The 18282-nt window shown below is 40.6% G+C and overlaps 1 protein-coding gene across 6 annotated transcripts in view; it reads right to left on the bottom strand.

Annotated features, from left to right (window-relative positions):
• Positions 1–18282, bottom strand: part of carmil3 (capping protein regulator and myosin 1 linker 3) — a 91622-nt gene that overhangs the window by 52138 nt on the left and 21202 nt on the right. For all 6 annotated transcript variants that reach the window (XM_031310562.2, XM_031310563.2, XM_031310565.2 and 3 more), the window contains 7 exons: positions 17601–17695; positions 17126–17196; positions 16854–16927; positions 7960–8035; positions 5870–5958; positions 4191–4285; positions 1065–1151 (listed from right to left, as the gene is read on the bottom strand). In XM_031310562.2, the coding sequence (XP_031166422.2) occupies positions 1065–1151; positions 4191–4285; positions 5870–5958; positions 7960–8035; positions 16854–16927; positions 17126–17196; positions 17601–17695 (587 nt within the window). The remainder of the gene's footprint in view (positions 1–1064; positions 1152–4190; positions 4286–5869; positions 5959–7959; positions 8036–16853; positions 16928–17125; positions 17197–17600; positions 17696–18282) is intronic.

Here is an 18282-nt window from a genome sequence, read left to right as displayed (position 1 = left end):
AAGCTGGCCAGCAAACCGTGTAACAGACAGAAATGCTGTAATGCTTCCATGTTATTATGCCACTTAGGGCTGGTTATTTTAGCCCCCAAACGTTGGTTAACAAAGAGAATTACCAGATGTCAGTTCACCAGAACGGATAAGTTTTAGCTTTAGCAAAGGCTAGCCTTGCTCTCTTTCTTTACCTTTTCTACCTATAAAAACTATTTTCACGAGAATGTTTTCCACTGAAGAAATACTCCCAATGAAAACTGTCCACAGAGAGGTGTGCAGAAAGGTTTACCTCCATTGCATTGGAGGCAGAAATCTCACAAATAGAATCTCCCTCCAACCTGCTGTCGAATCTTGGCAACCCTGTATTTTCACAAAAATGATATTATCCCTGGCATAATCAATGTTATATGGTAAAACAGACACTAAAACGTCAGATCTTAACTCAATTTTGACCAAATATGTAGTGACTGTGTTTGCATTTGTGTAGCAGCTTACTACTTTTGCAACTCTGTACAAAATATAAAACCATAATTTAAGATAAACCAAATAAACAATGCGATAAAAGATCAAGAATGCTGTAAAATATGCTATAATGACCAAAAATGTTATTACGAATAAGCTATTACTGTCTGGATTTACATCCATATCAATATGATCCTTTTGAATCTGCTGTAATACTAGTGGATGGTTGTATTGTCTGGGATAAAGGCGATAGAAATGGGACACTGCACTAATGCCTATGTTGGATTTTAGGGGGGGAAAAAAACAGATCAACTACTTATGATTCTGACCTGATTATCATTTGGTAGATGGGTAATACTGTACATGCATGGGTCTTTTTATCTATGTGAGCCCTAGCCCAAATAAAACTGCATTTGGGGCAACATTGTGGTTCAATAGAAGAACCTGGCTTCAAACGCAGATTCACAGAAAGCTTCCGCTCTTTGAGCAGGACGCATCATTTTTGTACCAGCTCCAACATTTAAATTGGACATTTATTTACATTTAATTGTAAAAAGATGTGTGTGGGGTTACCCCAAAGAAGCTACTGTGTCTAAGAGGAGCACTCCTACCTTTGGAGGAAAGAGAGGTCTTGGAGAGATTGAGGAGACGCAGTCCCTTGTTGAGGCGACACACTTGTTGAATCAGGTTGGAGACTCCTGGTTTGAGCAGAAGGAGGGAGAGGAGACAAAGAGAGATAGGGAAGTTGAAGGCCTTATTTAATAACAAAAACACACATAATCACCCATCTAGAGACAAAACAATAAAATGTTTAATGATCAACAATGAATAAATTGTCAACTATTTAGATTTTTTTTTAGAAAATGCTGTATTAAATGTGAAGATTTGCTGTTTTTTTTTTTATAGTGAACTGAAAACCTTTGGATATGGACTGTCGGTTGAACGAAACAAGCAATTTCAAGACCCCACTTTGTGCTGTGGGAAATTGTGATTGACAGTTTTGACTGTATTGTGTTATTTTAGAGACCAAACGATGAATCAATTAAATCAAAAAAACAGCTGACATAATCCATAATGAAAATAATTGTTACTTACTAGGGCTGCACGATATGAGGAAAATATGCGATAACGCTGCTGAACGATATTACACACGATAAATAAACAGATATTAAATGTACTCCGTTCTACATTTCTGCTGCATTCAGTATTCTTCTACAATACAACAAAATGCTTGTTGCATTTAAAATAAATAAAAGGAAATCGTTTTCCAACATTTTATTGAACAAATTGAACATTATATAGAATATAAAAGGCTCCACTCAAAAAAGAATGATTGTTACAATTTAATGTGCAGTTTTCTACTTTCTACTTCTTTCAACTAACACAAAAAAATCAGTTTTGTGTCTATCGCAGCCTTTCCCGATGAGTATATTGCGCTAGTTGATACTGCGATGACGACAAAAAAACGATATATTGTGCAGCCCTATTACTTACTAGAGCTGTCAATCTTCCTCTAGAATACCATTCGAATTCCATTTGATTTTTTTTTTTATATTCGAATAATATTTTAATATTTAATGCTCAATTGCAGCCTGTTTAATAATATGTACTACACTACTCAGGCTTATGCATTGTCAATGCCACTATATACTATAAGCATGTGGTTGTTGTTACACGTTCTGCCCACCAGAGGGACTTCTAACATCAGCCTGGCCTTGAGGGGACCTGCACACAACTTTGTTTACATTCATTTTCCACAACGAGCACACAGCGACGAACACAAATCAACAGAGAACTCTGTAATGTAACATTATCTAACAAGTGTAGTGAAGCGGCATTTTTGTAAAGGCTAACGGTGCTCGGTTAGCACAATGACATCATATTAGAAAGTACAGCCGAAACGATTTGTCATAAACTAGGTAAGTAACAAACTATGCTAACTGCATTAATAACCAAGCCAAACTGTGCCGTCACTACTATTTTAGTGATTTATAAGCAACCTGTTTCTTGCAGATTGTCACATTATTGAGAATACAGCTGTAAGAAGGTAATATAAAGTCGAAGCTAACTCTGACAGCTGTGAGAGCAGCTAACATTAACTTTAGCTGTCTCCATAAAGCTCCCAGCTACACTAACGTTACTATACCTCGCGACGCAGTTAGAAAACAACAACGAGCTACCTAATGTTGGCTCGGTGGATGTCGATTTTAAAGTCATGTTAAAACTATTTCCCGTCCTTCGTTACGATTTCCAGCCGCAGCCTGTCCCCTTGTACTAAGTTAACTCGGTACGTAACGTTAGCTCCGCAATGTTGTACTAACGTACGGTAGGCTATGTAACGTTAGTTTATACCTCACAATGCCTTGTGTTTCTCACTCCCGCTAAGTTATTGTTCATAAGACGTGACATGAGTGACACATGCGGGTGGCCAAGGCGAGAAGAGGGAGATTAACTAACGTTTGCCAACATATTTATAAAAAGTCACATTCGAATAGTAATTTCAGCATTCGAATAGTATTGAATTTTTACTATTAATTATATTCGAATTTCGGTATTTGTTCCAACAGCCCTATTACTTACAGCCCTACACCCATCCACTTTTAGAGTTACGATGCCAAAAAGAGCTTTGTCACATAACTTCAAGCTAAAATGCAACCTCTCTCAGTACACCCCCTCCAAAACACACACACATAGCTATAGTAAACCCCACAAGTATATTACTACAGCTAAAAAAAAAAAACATCACACCGACAATCCCCCACATACCCAGTGCAGAAACAAGCCCATATAAATATATGCCAAGCCAGCTTACATAACACCTAGTTTCAGCACAAAAATTCGATTAAACACACTGCAGCCATAATTACAATAACATGAAAGGCTCGGCTTTATTAAAAATAAAAATTGTAGTACCAAACCATAGATATGACTATTTGATATTACGGTTTTATTATTATAATTTTTTTTATGTTTTATATTTATGTGCCAAACATTGTTTCCTGGTTCCAGCAGGAATGTGTATGTACAGAACTTCTACTGGCATTAGAGGCATAAAGAACATTGTAAAATGGATACAGCACTGAAGGTCATTCTTTACTGTGATTATGAGTATTATTGTGATGGTGGTTAAGGCTGCAGCACTTTTGTGGCTGTAGTCACAATAAAGTAAGTTTGCACACTGTCAACATACACACAAACACAAACGGAGGAAGGCAAGTGTGAGCACAAAATAATTTATTGAAGTGAGTGGAAGTGACGTGTCTGACGGGAGGACAGAAATTAGCTAATGAGTGATAGTGGCCTGCATGCAAAGCCTGACCCTGGCATACAAACACATGCACTCTTTTCGGTTGTACAAGTGTGAAAGAGGCACAGGGAGAGAAAGGTGTGTAGTGGTTACTGTGAGTGAGGCACACAAAATTATTTAAAATGTAAGTTTCTCTATACGTGTATGGAGCAACCCTAATAAGAGGTTCAATTTGTGAGGCGAGTTGTAGGCGAGACCGAATAAATAAAAGCATTTCTCTAAAGAGGAGGACCACTCATAGATATACAGCATGAAAGATAGATGAAAGAGAAACAAAGAGAAACAGAAAATGAGGGTGCTGCGAGGAGAGACATTGATTTTGAATTCTTTGAGAGCAAAGAAAAGCAGCAGCGAAGTAAAAGAAGCAAAAGAACAATCAGCGGTGCCCTGTGAGAGACAGCAGTAGGAGGGAGAGTCTCCAGGCCGGTACCTTGGTTGTCTAGCGTGTTGTGAGCCAGGTTGAGAGAGTGAATCACAGAGGCTGGGTTCTCTGACAGCGCTGACGCCATCTTCTGCGGAAAATCCCTGGAGAAAAAAAAAAACATTAAAAAGAAAATATTACATTTTCTGTATTAAAAAAAAAGAGAAAAGAAAGCTAATTCAACAGAGTGAGTAAATCTGTCGGAGAGATTTCCCTAATTCAATGAAATGCACTTGATCAAGTTTCACCCTTACACCTCTTGGTAATGAGTGCAAAGTGTCCTACTCAAGCAGCAGTGTTGTCACTTTGCAGAAATGGTAATTGAATGGGAAAAGGTTTGTGCTGTAAAGGTAGAATGTAAAGGAAGATGATTTAAAATGGACAGATATGATAAAAAATGTAGTTAGTTATTAAAAATGCACAATAATGTCACCTTATGTATGACATGGGATGAGTAGACAAATATTTGTTGTAGGGGAACCCCTTCTAAATGATATTTGAGCTCTGCTGGGCTTTTTAGCATCTTTCCGTGCATTGTTTTGGTTTTGCAGGCTGCAAATAATCTGTTTTGGTTCACTATTACCGCTCTCATCAACCTAAATCAACCAGCAGCAGCAGACAGCCGTTTTCAGTGACAAAAGCTCTGATAACCCCATTGTACACTACCTGCCTAGCACTAAATGGCAGAAGGACAAAGTTAGTGACTAGCTCTTGAACATAGTGGAGAATTTAGCAGCTAGAGAGCCAGATATTTCTCTCAGGAGTTGGTGGGGACCAAAAACAGAGCTAAAAGGAGAGTGAATACTTACTTTCTTCTGTACTTGTAAACAACAAGTGTTTGGAATAAAATGCTTATGAATGCAAGACTCCCATTTTTTCTTACTGTGCTGTTCTTTCACATTTATGTCTGTAAATCACATATTTAAAATGAACAAAAAGAGTATTTCAGTGGGTCCTTAAGTCAAATACTTTAACACTCATATACCGTGCAGTTTGAATATCTTACATAGTATAAATTAATTTGGGCATTTTTTTTCACTTCACTGTGAGCGTTTGGTGTGGTGCCTGTGGAGAGCCTTTTAAAAAATTGCCCTCTCTATTGGAAGCGATTTAACACAGAGAAAGTATTCAAACTTGGTAACCTCATCATTATGCTGCAGCAAATCATCTTAGCTTGAGGCAGCCAATTCATCTCAATTAATACTAAATATGGAAACTGCTCTGCTAAATGATACTAGCCATGCATAGAAGGTGAAAACTCTTGCCAGGTGAAGCCCAAAATCTCACTAATGATTCGTTGGGGAAACAATACACCTGCCACGGGCAGACAGGAGGGACCTTTATTGGATGAAAGAGTGGAGGTTAAGAGAGGTGGGAAAGAAAAAAAGGAGGAGAGACAGAATTGGAAAAGGTTAAGACAGCAGATGAAGGGTGAGGAGGAGTGGAGAACTGAGATGAGCCAAGGTGAAGAGGTGAGACGAAAGACATGGAAGTGAGAGAATAAAATACAAGCAAAGCAGAAAAGGAGAGGGGAGAGAAAAGACTGGAGCGTGTATAAAAAGGACAAAAGAGGAGAAGTGGAGGAGTGTTTGAGAGGCGAAGGTGTGAGGAGAGGAAGAAAAGGAGAGGAAATTAGATTAACAGAGGTGACGGGCAGGACTGATAATGTCAGGGAAAAGGAAACCTACGATTTCAGTCCTGCATTCTCCAAAGTGAGCTCCTCCAGACTGTTGGACTTGCTGACTGTGTGCAGGACCTGGTCCACCACCTCCGACCCCTGGAGATAAAAACAACCAGCATAGGATCTTGTGACCAGAGGCTTCAAATGGATGAAGAATATAGGTGAGACATCTGCTTATGTTAAAGCATTAGGGCTGGGCGATAATTCAATATGATAATTTAAATTTCAATGGAAACAATATCGTGGAAAAATCAGAGATTTTGTGATACTCAATGACGTTAGTCTATATCCACGACGTTCCACTTCCGGGATTGCTCCGGTGCCGCCGGAAATTCCGCAGGATCTCCATCTTTTCGGCCGGATGTCCGTTACCTTCCGCTTTCTTTGTGTTGGAATTTTAAACTCCGGTCGATTTATGAGGACTATGGTTAACTGCTCTTCAGATCTCTGCAGGGTAAATCCAGACAACTAGCTAGACTAGATCTATGGAGTTTTCTGTTACACAACTTGAACAACTTTTGAACGTACACGTTCCACCAAACAGACTGATCTCATGAAGTGGCGTATGTATGACACGCCAATTCGTATGCCATTTTTGGCATGTTATCAAGACGCATACTTGTTTTGTAGCGTGTTTATCAACACCGTTTGGCCTCCATTGACTTACATTACCTTGCGATTGTGTGAGCGAGTAGTATGAAAGGGCGAAAATCCGCGTAGGGAGGTTGGTCGGGGTGGAGGATGGGTCAAACACAGGACTTTCACCCAGGAGACCGGGGATTGTGCCCCGCATGTCACATTTCCTGTGTCCCGCGTGTCACGTTTCCTAAACCCAACCACGTTCTTCATTTCCTAAACCCAACCCGCATGTCACGTTTCCTAAACCCAACCGTAGCTTTCTTCTTTTACTAAACACAACTGGTTCTTTTTTTCCTAAACCCAACCCGTCCGCTGTATACAGCGCTCAAAATGCGTACATATAACACGCCACTTGGCTTAAGAAAGTGGGCGTGTATGTTTACGCGAAGTCATGTCACGTTGCACCAAAACAAGTTCCTTCCCGAGGCTATTTTGAAGCAGCACCGGGGATCCGTGCAGTGCTTAGCACTGCCTGTGACGATTGGTTTAAAGAAATGCCAATAAACCAGAGCACGTTTTCTCCCATCACAGAATGCTGTATGGACTAGCAAAACCCCCCTCCACAATGCTGTGGAGGAAGGTCTGGCAATGCGAGACTACAATGACGTTGTCTAAATTGTCAAAAACAAGCACATTAAAGGCAGGGTTGGTAACTTTTTCCAATATACACTTTTTTATTTATTGTTTGAAATGGTCTTCACACTCAGATGGCAATAAATAACTTATGGGCTCTGAAAAAGGAGCGAGAAAAATCTGTCATCTTTAGCTGCTGTAATCCTGTAAAAACGCCCACCAATTACTGCCTCGCGATCCACTTGGAAAGAACCAATGAAATAAATCCTTGCACCGCTGCGCGTACTCTACCCCTCCTGTGTATGAGCCTGAGCTCAGTGCGCATCGTCGTCACTGGAGTTACTGCAAGTCTACTGGAGAATGGAGGAGAAAACGCTGCAAAAGTCGCCACTGTCACGGTTACTTGCAACCGTCCGCCCTGCTATAAAGACAAAGAAAGGGAAGACTGAAGCTGAAAAAGCAGAAACTAAAATCGCAGCAGACACAACTAGAGGACAAACTAACAGTAAATATTACCATAGCTTTTAGTCGATGGCGACTCGCTGTCTTTTATTTTATTTTGCTTTTCTTAACTTGACTTTCATTCGGTATATACTCTCAAGAGTTTAATGATAGTCCAGTGAAGATTTGGGTTCACAAGGCATTGGTCCAAACCAATAGAAAATTGATTCAAGTTGACTAAGAAAATGCTAACTAATCCTGGAACTGTGATTTCTTTATTCACATTAGGACATCAGTCTGCCAAATGAGCAGATAAAATATGATGAAAGAAATGTAATCTGATAACACAGGGGACAGCAGAGGGAAGAGAAGAAAAACACTGGATTTGTAGTATGGATCTGGCAAGGTTTACAAGAGAGGAAGATACAAAAAAAAGATAGTTACTATGCGCATGTCTTTGCAGTGCAGCTTGGTGAACCAGGTGTTGTACGCAATGGATGCCACGATCACCGCCAAGTCCCTGAAATGGAGAGACACACAAACGCACACGCATTAGAGATTAAATTAAAATCTTTAAATTAGCAAACTCCATCTGTTCAAAACCATTTGATGTCATTGATCCATAAATTCACATTATGGTGGGCCAAACTTTTTCTTTGCTCCCCGTTTGGTAAGAAGCAGTTCATCATTGTGACAGGGAGTACACTATGGGCAGTGCTGCTTTCTAAAAGATGACGCATACTGCAGCCCTGCTGAGGACGAGAGCAGAGATGAAGAAAGTAAAAAGAGAGAAATATGTAAAGATTGATGCCTGGGTCAGTGGATTATTCAATAAAGGCACAGTTTGATCCCAGCTATAGACCTCAAACACTGCTGCATCCACTGCTACACAAACAGACACAGAGCCCACAGACCATCCTGTGTGTGTTGGCGAGGGAGGGTGAAAGAGAGGGAAGAGAGTTTTAGAATCCTCCAAGGTCCAACTAAAGCCACACTGCTGCTACACCTGCTATACATCATCTGACAAACAAGCAGTAAGAGAGAGAGAGAGAGAGAGAGAGAGAGAGAGAGAGAGAGAGAGAGAGAGAGAGAGAGAGAGAGAAAGGAGGATAGCAAGACAGAGGGAAAATACAGGAAAGTGTAATCTAGCCAGAGAGGGTCCTGTTGCCAATAACTGCAGCAGCCAGAGCATTACAGTATATCTCGGAGTAAAATGGCTGCGGGCCGTGTTCCTTTTTCATGACAACCATCAGACCAGTCCATTCTAACTGACACAGCTCAGTCCGTGTGTGTGTGTGTGTGTGTGTGTGTGTGTGTGTGTGTGTGTGTGTGTGTGTGCAGATGATGCACATGTCAGAATTCATCAAACACTGTCTGCTGATTCATGTTTTGACAGCAGGACATGTAATTGACCTCTATGAAGTTTCACTCAGTCATGCAGCACGTGGGTGTTTTGTGTATCTTGTACTTGCACATGTTGTACAGCAGGTCAATCTGTCACTTCTTCACACAGATCAATTCAGGTTTAGGACTGGAATCTAATGTTAAGATTACAATTCAAAAAGGGATTATGTTAGAGCAAAGGGGAAGATTAAAATTGGTCTACGATAGAGTTCTAATATTTTTATATACAGTATACAAACTCATGTTAGTTGGTGTTTGCGAGGTGAACCAAAAGCATTATATATTACAATGCACACAAAAATCCTATATTTGAATTTTAAGCTCTGAATAGGGTTGCCAGCTGGTGTAAATTCATTCGACATTTCGGGATGCATGCCGATTTGCGTTCTTGTGAAGAGTAAGAAGAGAAGATTGATACCACCCTCGTATGTATGCTAAATAAAAATCTTCAGCCAGCAGCCAATTAGCTCAGTGTAGGAACGGATGTAACAGCTCTGGCTCATGGCTCTGTCCAAAAGGTAAAAGAATCCAAATGTAGCACATGCTAAACTGGGAACCTTCGTGAAAGGTCGATTTTTCAGTCGCTGTTATACACATGCACAGCGCGCTACTCTGCAAATAGCTAAAATTAAAGCCGTGTGTGAAGCCTAACCTTTCCGTTTGCCCCAAATCTTGAAATTTGGCAAATTCTTGTAAACTTGGCTGCTGGCGGAAACAAACCAGCCCCTCTCTCTCCCAGCAGTAAAATCCACATGGCTAATTATTATGCACGTCAATGACGTCATCGGACCTTGACGATAATGTCTGCGTTCTTCATTCTTTCTAAACTTCACTCAGTATTTTGATGTCAGGAATATGATTTATTTTATTGACAATAGTTTAGGGAAACGTCTAGCCCCCATGCATTGAGCTTTCTGAAAATGTGTCCCTCTGAACAGTATAGTTGAACAGCCCTGCTGTAAGCTTTGAGCAGTCGCATTTACCTGGGCTTAGCTGTGAACAGCCTGCTTTGCATATTCAGTGTAAAGAGCCATTACCCCCTCCCAACGCCAACTCTTGGTCACAAAAAACAGATTTTTTAGATTGAAAATTAGTTGTATAAAACAATGGAGCAGATGAAAGTGGTGGTGTTTGTTACATACCTAAGTCTTCACACAATCGCCTCAAGTGACCAAAACGGTTCGCCACGATAGGCAAGGTAATGTTTTTCACAAATTCCAGCACACTTCTAAAACGGGGGTATAAAAAGAACCGAGCGAGGGTGCACCACATCCATGTCCGTTTTGGAATACTGTATATCAGGCATTGACTGGCCAACAATCATGAATGGACAAAATCCTAACTTTATTATGATCTGAATATGACCTTCTAGCAAACCCTAAAGGCTCCATTTATTATAGCCCACAATATGCACAACAGAGAACTGTGATTTTGACATTTATAGACCTTAACAGGAGGAAGGCTAAGATAGAGTGTTTCTCCTGAGATGCACAGGAGAAAAAGGTCGTGGGGTCCTTGTGCTCGGAACATTTCATGGCAATAAGCCTATTAGATTATTCAATAGCTTGTGGGTAAAGTTGAGGCAAGGACATTAAGTGCGCACAATAAACAGGGTTCATTCTCTCGGGAACATGGATCTGCTCCGTAAATGACATGACTATGTGCTCAGAGTTTCATATTTCGTGTGTAGCCTACAAGTGGAAAAAAAAAATCGTATTGTAGTGATAGCTAAAAGGTCAGCGGGGGTCATCAAAAACTTTATTGTTGTGGGACAATGAATATTTATAGCACCTGTTAGATTATCCTAGGTATGGGGTGAACATGACCTGAACTGGTGGCACTAAAAGGAAGAAAGGTCAGAGGCGATAAAACCATTACGAGTCATCCTCCGTGGACTATAGATATTTAGAAGAAAATTGACAGCAATCTGGCCAATTGTTGGGCCAAACAACCATCATCGCCAGTAGGAAGATGGTCAGATTTTGAAGCTCACCAAGATATTGTATGGAAATTAGTCAATGCTAACAGTCAAACCCCATACAGACCGTGACTCAGTGAGCTGTAGAGCTGCTGCAACAGAAAAAACTAACCGGACAGAGAGTTGGAGAAAAGTTGGACACAGCATCCAGACTTATTTGTGCATGTGCATGTGCGCGTGTGTGTGTGTGTGTGTGTGTGTGTGTGTGTGTGTGTGTGTGTGTGTGTGTGTGTGTGTGTGTGTGTGTGTGTGTGTGTGTGTGTGTGTGTGTGTGTGTGTGTGTGTGCTCTTACCAACCTATCCAACTGTGGACTTCGGCATCGTTACACATCCACCAACAGGGGACGTCTCGCCAACAGGGGACATTTTTCAAGTCCCCTGTTGGAAATGCTTTAAATCATGATAAAATGATGTCTAAAACCATCTGGTGATTTTTTTTTAATTTTAGCCAAGTGGGGACATTTATGTTTGTGAGTGTTAAAGCCATACTCGGCACTGCCCCTGCTGGTTGGAGCAGGGATTTTTACCACTTATTCACACACGCCGTTTTCAACACTCCTCCAAGGTGTGAATGGCTTGCAGCCCCAGACAGCCTGTCAGACTGTAGAGGGTCTCTAAACAGGCTACTTAAAAAAATAAACTAGTTTCTAGAAACATAATGTTTTTGTAACAAAACATAAAGGCACAACTTTAGTGGATGTTTAGAAGTTTCAAGTTTCTCATTTTAATAAAATCAAATGCTACAGAGAAGGCAAGAGAGTAGTATTTTAGAATCTAAAAAAAGGAAGAAAAATAGAAAAATAACCACGACAAAATTAGAATTGAAATGGTCATCATGAAAATATATTTTTTTTAATTAATCACCCAAGCTGATTTAAGATCAGAAAGGACTAGACCTTTTCAATGTAATTGTTTACACAATCTACACTACTGTATGGAACAGAAGTAGCATTTATGAAAAATAATTGACCCATGCAGGTTCTGTTTTAGAGCACAAACTTAAAACACCATTGCAAGAACAAAGTTAAAACACCATTGCAAGATAAAGTTTTCTTTTTTCAACTATCCTACACTTAAAACCTATATTAACACACTCACTAACCCTAAGTACATGTCTAATTCCTGTAATAATTCATTATATGTTTAAATGCATGCATCAATGGAATTTCTTTTGTGCACATTTCTTATAGTTATATTTCTGACAATCTCAATGTACCGTCTTCATAAAGTCGTGTATGTGTGTGTGTGTGTGTGTGTGTGTGTGTGTGTGTGTGTGTGTGTGTGTGTGTGTGTACACTGAGGAGGGACTGTCAAGCCAAGAGTAGCCCCCAACAAGTTCTTGGGGCAGTAAGGCATAAAAATCTCTCTCACACACATACACACAATACAAATGTATGAAAAAGAAAACTCACACACACACACAGTCCCCTCTGCAACGTGGTGACAACCTGCAGTGGCCAGACAGAACCAACAGAGACAAGCAAAGTGAGTGTGTGTGTCTGTGTTTGTTTGTGAGGAGGGGAGTAATTCAGAGAAAGAGAGCTAAAACAAGAGAGGGAAATGAAAGGGGAGAAAAAAAACAAGGGCTAGAGAAAAAAAGTGTCCGCTTTTAGTCAGGAGGAATGAGCTGAGACGATGTTTGGACGGACAGCAGTCAGCAGGAAAAGCATTGCCCTGTCGCTTGTGGTAACGGTAGACAGGCTCAATCAGGGGAGATCGAACGGATGGAAATGTAGAAGGACAAGGAGGGGAGGAAGGGAGTAATGCACCACAAATAGCTTCTGGCACATGACCATGGAAATACCAATCCATAGATTCTTTCTTCAGTCATTTGCACCCTTTCTTGATTGTTTCCCTGCATTTTTTTTTGTGATTTATAGTGGTCCTTTGTTAAATCTTTGCTTCCTGTATCCATTTAGATTTGTACAACTTCTCTAGAATAGCAGGGAGGGAGTCTTTGGTATTGGATTGTGGGCTCAAGGGAACAATATGTTAAAGGAAGATCTTTAAAAAAAGCAAGGGCAGGCAGCTTCCTCTGCAAAGGCTTTCTCTTTATCACACACTATATAAAATATTGGAGGAAAAAACAACAGCGATGCAATGATTTTAGCTCTCAATATGAAATACATTAATATATGCATGAGTTGCTGCTGCAATCACGCTCTTATGAATGTCTTTTTGATTTACCAGCATAGCAAGAACTCACTCCTATGATGAGAAATACATTTTTAAGTGTAAATACATCCTCTCCAGTCAGGACTGTTGTTTCTACACAGGAAAGTAGAAAATATTCAATAGGCCGCAGGGTTTTCTAAAAACAAAACATTCCTCAAACAAAATGACAAGTAAGCTAGGTTGAATGCTCCATTTGCATGTCAGCTGTCAAAGCTTTTTATGATCGAGCGACGCGTATCCTCTTCCTCAATATGTCTGGGAAAGGAAATGGGGGGGCTTAACAAGTTACCAGCGGGGAGGTAGAGGAGAAGACATATGGCATTTTACAGCTGTTTCTGAGCCCTGGATTCTGCATCTGACGAGCTTATCATTCCCCTTCTCTATTATCTTCCCAAACTTCTAACAAAACTGAACAGAGACATAGAACAGCAAGTGAGCCAGAGAGAGAACGACGGAATGCACTTAACATGTTGCCCAGGGAGGGTCTTGTTAAACAGACAGACAGTTCTAATGTCAGATCAGACAAGGGCTGTCAGATGAGGACATGCACCGTACTGTCGGGGAAACATTTTTGTAAAACATCGTGATGCAGAATGAGGACGAAAAGTCTTTCGAAACTACAGAGTAGTCAAAAGTATTATGACACTTATATGTTTTTATTGTTTTGGGTCTGTACTCCAGCACAGTGGATTTGAAATTAAATGACGACTGTTAGGTTTAAGTGCTGAATTTCAGCTTCAGGTACAATCCCAAACATTTCAGTCCTGGTTGATTGGCGACCCCTGGGAACGGCAAATGGATGTTCAGTTACAGCTCCCAAGGCATGTGCATCGACCACTGGGGACAGCAAACGTTCCTTAAGCAGCTACTCTGTCAGAAATGCAGTAGAATAGCATGCATCATATGACTGTTTACAATGTACCCAAACAAAGGGGGGGAGGATGAATTAACGATCAAGTTGTACTGGTATTGGTGGTGTTTTCCACAACATGTCCAGTATGTGCACGCACGCACCTTTCCTGTCAATGCCTTTTGCGTAGTGGTGGGGATTCTTTTCACATAAGAATCGCACCTCCTATTTATGGAGGATATATTTATTCATAATTCAAATTGAAAGTCCAAAGAGAAAACGAAGCAAGATCAAATTAAAAATAGTATTATTTTACTACGCTACTAGGAAAAATCATGCCATAATTAAATGTGAAATGTAAAAGCTTAAATGGAAATACTTAAATTAAAATCTCAAATAGAAAAGCCTTTCCCATTTATAATTTTCAGTTTGACATTTTATCTTTTGAATTTTACGTTTTACATTTGACATTGACATTTTAAGATTCACCTTTTACATTTCAATTTAACATTAAGCTTTTCATTTAGAAGTGACAGGGGTCAATTTAAATGAGGAGGCGTGGCCCAACGGCTGGTGGGAGGGTCTGAAACCACTTCCAGCTGACAGCAGGGGGCTGTGAGTATTACTGGCAGACCGCTAAGCAAGCGATCCCGGCCACCGCCAGTTGGCTGTCACCTAAGACTGGAGCTACCAAGTCCGACAACATATCGGAGCAAATGTGCAATTGGCCATACATATTTGTAAAACTGCCCATATTTAAACTGTACACAGTTAATTTCTCGCATAAAACAGTCTTAGAAATGAATTTAGTGGTGAAATAGCAGGAAAAAAAAATTCTAGAATCTCGCGGCTCGGCTGCGGCTCATAGAGATTCGGCATGTCCCCTTTTTTTCGTCTAGCCGTCACACATCCAGGTAGCGATGTGCCCCGGCCCCGGGCAAGGGAAGGGAGGAAGCCGGTTCAGCCTGCTGGAGAAGCCGCTACAGCGCCTGTCTCCTTACCTTGCCCGTGGCTGGGGCACATCGCTACGCGCTGTAGCGGCGATGATGCCGAATCTCTAGATGAGCCGCAGCTGAGCCTCGCACGATTGAACCGCGCTTATAGTTAGATAAAGTTGTGGGGAAATGAGTGGTGAAATAGCAGACGAAAATTGTAAAAGGTTTCCAGTTGTTGCCTGCTGCTACTACGGCAAACTCCCGATCTAGATTCTAGAATTGACTGCTTTTTTTCACCACTAAATTCATTTCTAAGACTGTTTTATGCGAGAAATTAACTGTGTACAGTTTTAATATGGGCAGTTTTACAAAAATTGATGGCCAATTGCACATTTGCTCCGATATGTTGTCGGACTTGGAAGGTCCAGTCTTAGGTGACAGCCAGCTGGCGGTGGCCGGGATCGCTTGCTTAGCGGTCTGCCAGTAATACTCACAGCCCCCTGCTGTCAGCTGGAAGTGGTTTCAGACCCTCCCACCAGCCGTTGGGCCACGCCTCCTCATTTAAATTGACACCTGTCACTTCTAAATGAAAAGCTTAATGTTAAATCGAAATGTAAAAGAAAAATTTTCCTAGTAGCGTAGTAAAATAATACTATTTTTAATTTGATCTTGCTTCGTTTTCTCTTTGGACTTTCAATTTGAATTATAAATAAATATATCTTCCATACCTATTTTCTTCAATTCTAAATCAATTCACAGACATAGTCTGCAACGTGACGGCTTCCCATCGCTATGCAGACGGATCGGAAAAGTCGGATCTGCGCCAAGACAGCAAAGCATACACACTGCAGCAAAGCCTTTGGGCACATTCTAAATTGAATAATTCCGAGGGAAGAATAAGCTTGACATGACTCATGCAATATACAAGCCTTGCAAGATGAAGGTGAAGAGTTTTGGGAATGCTGCAAACAAGAGAGGTTTACAGCAAGAGGTCACGTACACTATCTCCCAGAGAGTTTGCAAACTGTAGCACTGAATTTCAATGATTTTACAACACTTTCAGCCAACTCTGATTGGGCAAAGAAAAGTACACAGGTCCATAGTTTGATTTTTGAATCAAACTATGGGTTCCCCTCCACTTAATAAGGTGTTTATCTTACTGTTACTTTACATAGAAGTTTGACCTTCACTGTGCAGAATGATGGGTGAACGTGCAGAGTTTGAGACTAGAAGGCTGTTTTCAATATCCTCTCTGAAGGGGGGAAATGTCTCAGAGCTTACCTTAATACTGTGTGCATTCCCAGCAGGATTTTGTGACATCACAAATAGTTCCAAGCAATCATGGTCTAATATGCAATTTATACAAGTGTGATGTTTAAACTTGAAACCTCCAGTGCACATTGAGAATGAACTTCTCAGTGAAGTTGGAGACATCTTGTGTCCAGCATTAAACGTTTTTCATAATCAAACTTGTTAGGGAAATACACTGACTTGGAGGGAATGTTCTTGACTGGCAAAGTAAAGCACCAAAAACATCAATGTAGCTAAGTAGGTATTTCACTTTCTGAAGACCAGACTGAAGTTGAACTGGAAACAATTTAAGATGGCTGCTACTGTTCTGAAAAGCATCCCAAAGGAGCATGCCAAATGTCTGCTGATGTATGTAGAGTACATACAGCCACACATTGACTGCAACAGATCTGACAAATATCAAATGAGTTCGTGTTAACTTTTCCAATTACTTTCTGTCCCTTAAATGCTCCCTGATGTGGATGTAAACACCCTCAAATTAATACTGAAAGTCAACACTTTACCCTCATTTTCACTACTTCATTTCAAATATAATGTGCTGAAGTACAGAGTCAATACACACACTGACTGCAATGTATGCAGCTGCAGTCTAGGTTTGGCATAAGTTAATTGTGTATTTCCAATCAGTGCATGCTGGCATGCTGTAATCAGCCTGGTTGTGGTTTAGAAGTCAATAAATTGTCACCTGCTGTCAAGATGGCTGAAATCCAGTAAATTGAACTCCCTGTTGTCCTGAGAGTGGTAGATGGTGTCAACATCCTGGAACAGAGGAGGGGAGAAAGAGAGGAAAGATGAGAGAAAAAGAAACAAACAAGATGTTACTGAGTTAGAGTGAGAAAAATATAGGACAGTAACTTAAAAAGATCCTAGTTTTCTCAATTGTATAAACGACAGAAGTATCTTAAACAGCACAACGAACAAAGGAGTGGTTTTGTACAGCCTGTTTACTGTCCTCACCCACTGCACTTCTTCTTTGCAGCCAATTCCGTTGTAGTCACAAAGAGCAGCATAGGTTTCAGAAAAACCTCCTGAAAGGTGGAGAATGACACAAATCAATTCAAGCTAGAACTTAACAGACCAAAAATGGTAAGGACAGAATAAAGCAGGGTAGAGGCCAAATGTAGGAATGAAAAGGAGATTGTAATAGTGCAGGCCAGAGATAACGGAGGAAGTCAGAAAGAGAGAGAGAGAGAGAGAGAGAGAGAGAGAGATTAGCTGGTAATATTGAGGTGAGATGAAAGTATTGCAGCATACACTTCTTGTAGATTAATGGGATTACTAGCAGAAAGGGAGCGCATCCAGCAATTTTGGTCTTCTGACCCACTTAAGGATGAGTCTCCAACATGACATGAGTCAGTGAGTGGATGGATTGTGTATGTTTATATGCATGTGTGTGTTTTGTGTGCTATAAACAGAAACAAAGAAGATTCACCGCATGTTTTCTGGGGCTCCAATGACGATTCAGAGTTTGGTGAAAACTTGTGACTTCCTTCACTCAGGTCTCCCTCTACTCGACAAATAGGAGGACTGAAAGACAAAGAGCGAGAGAACAGCGTCAAACAAGACGAGCCGTACTTAGGCACAGTGGTGCTTTGAGCTAAATGCTAATTTCAGCATGCTAATATGCTCACAATGAGGGCCTAAGCGTGTGATTTGTAAAGAGGTGCTAGCTAATTGTAATGATACCATGCAACCTGCGCCACAAATGGAGACTGCTGGCGTTTCCAGGAGAGAGGAGAATGGTGGAGGAGATTAGCAACCTGAAGATAACCAAGGTCTCGTAACGAGTTGCACTGCACACTGGGTCATTAGGAAGTCATTAGTACTTTGGTCCAGTCTGAAATATCTCTATAGTTATTAGATGAATTGCCCTGAAACTTTGTACAGACATGGTGCCCACAGAATAAACCCTAATGACTTTCATGATACTTCAGTCTAAACCAAAGTGGTCCTCATTAGCTATAATTTCAGGATGGGCACTATGATTGACTTCTGAATAAGCAGTGTTGTGATTAGAAAGCCTTTGGGCCCCATTACAGGTTTGCTAAAAAAACGGATGGTAAATATTAGGGGTGGGGAAAAAAGTTGATTCTTGGATGCATCGCGATTCTCAA

This window comes from Sander lucioperca, chromosome 9 (assembly GCF_008315115.2).
Source record: "Sander lucioperca isolate FBNREF2018 chromosome 9, SLUC_FBN_1.2, whole genome shotgun sequence".
NCBI lineage: Eukaryota > Metazoa > Chordata > Actinopteri > Perciformes > Percidae > Sander > Sander lucioperca.
This window is presented reverse-complemented; position numbering and strand designations above follow the sequence as displayed.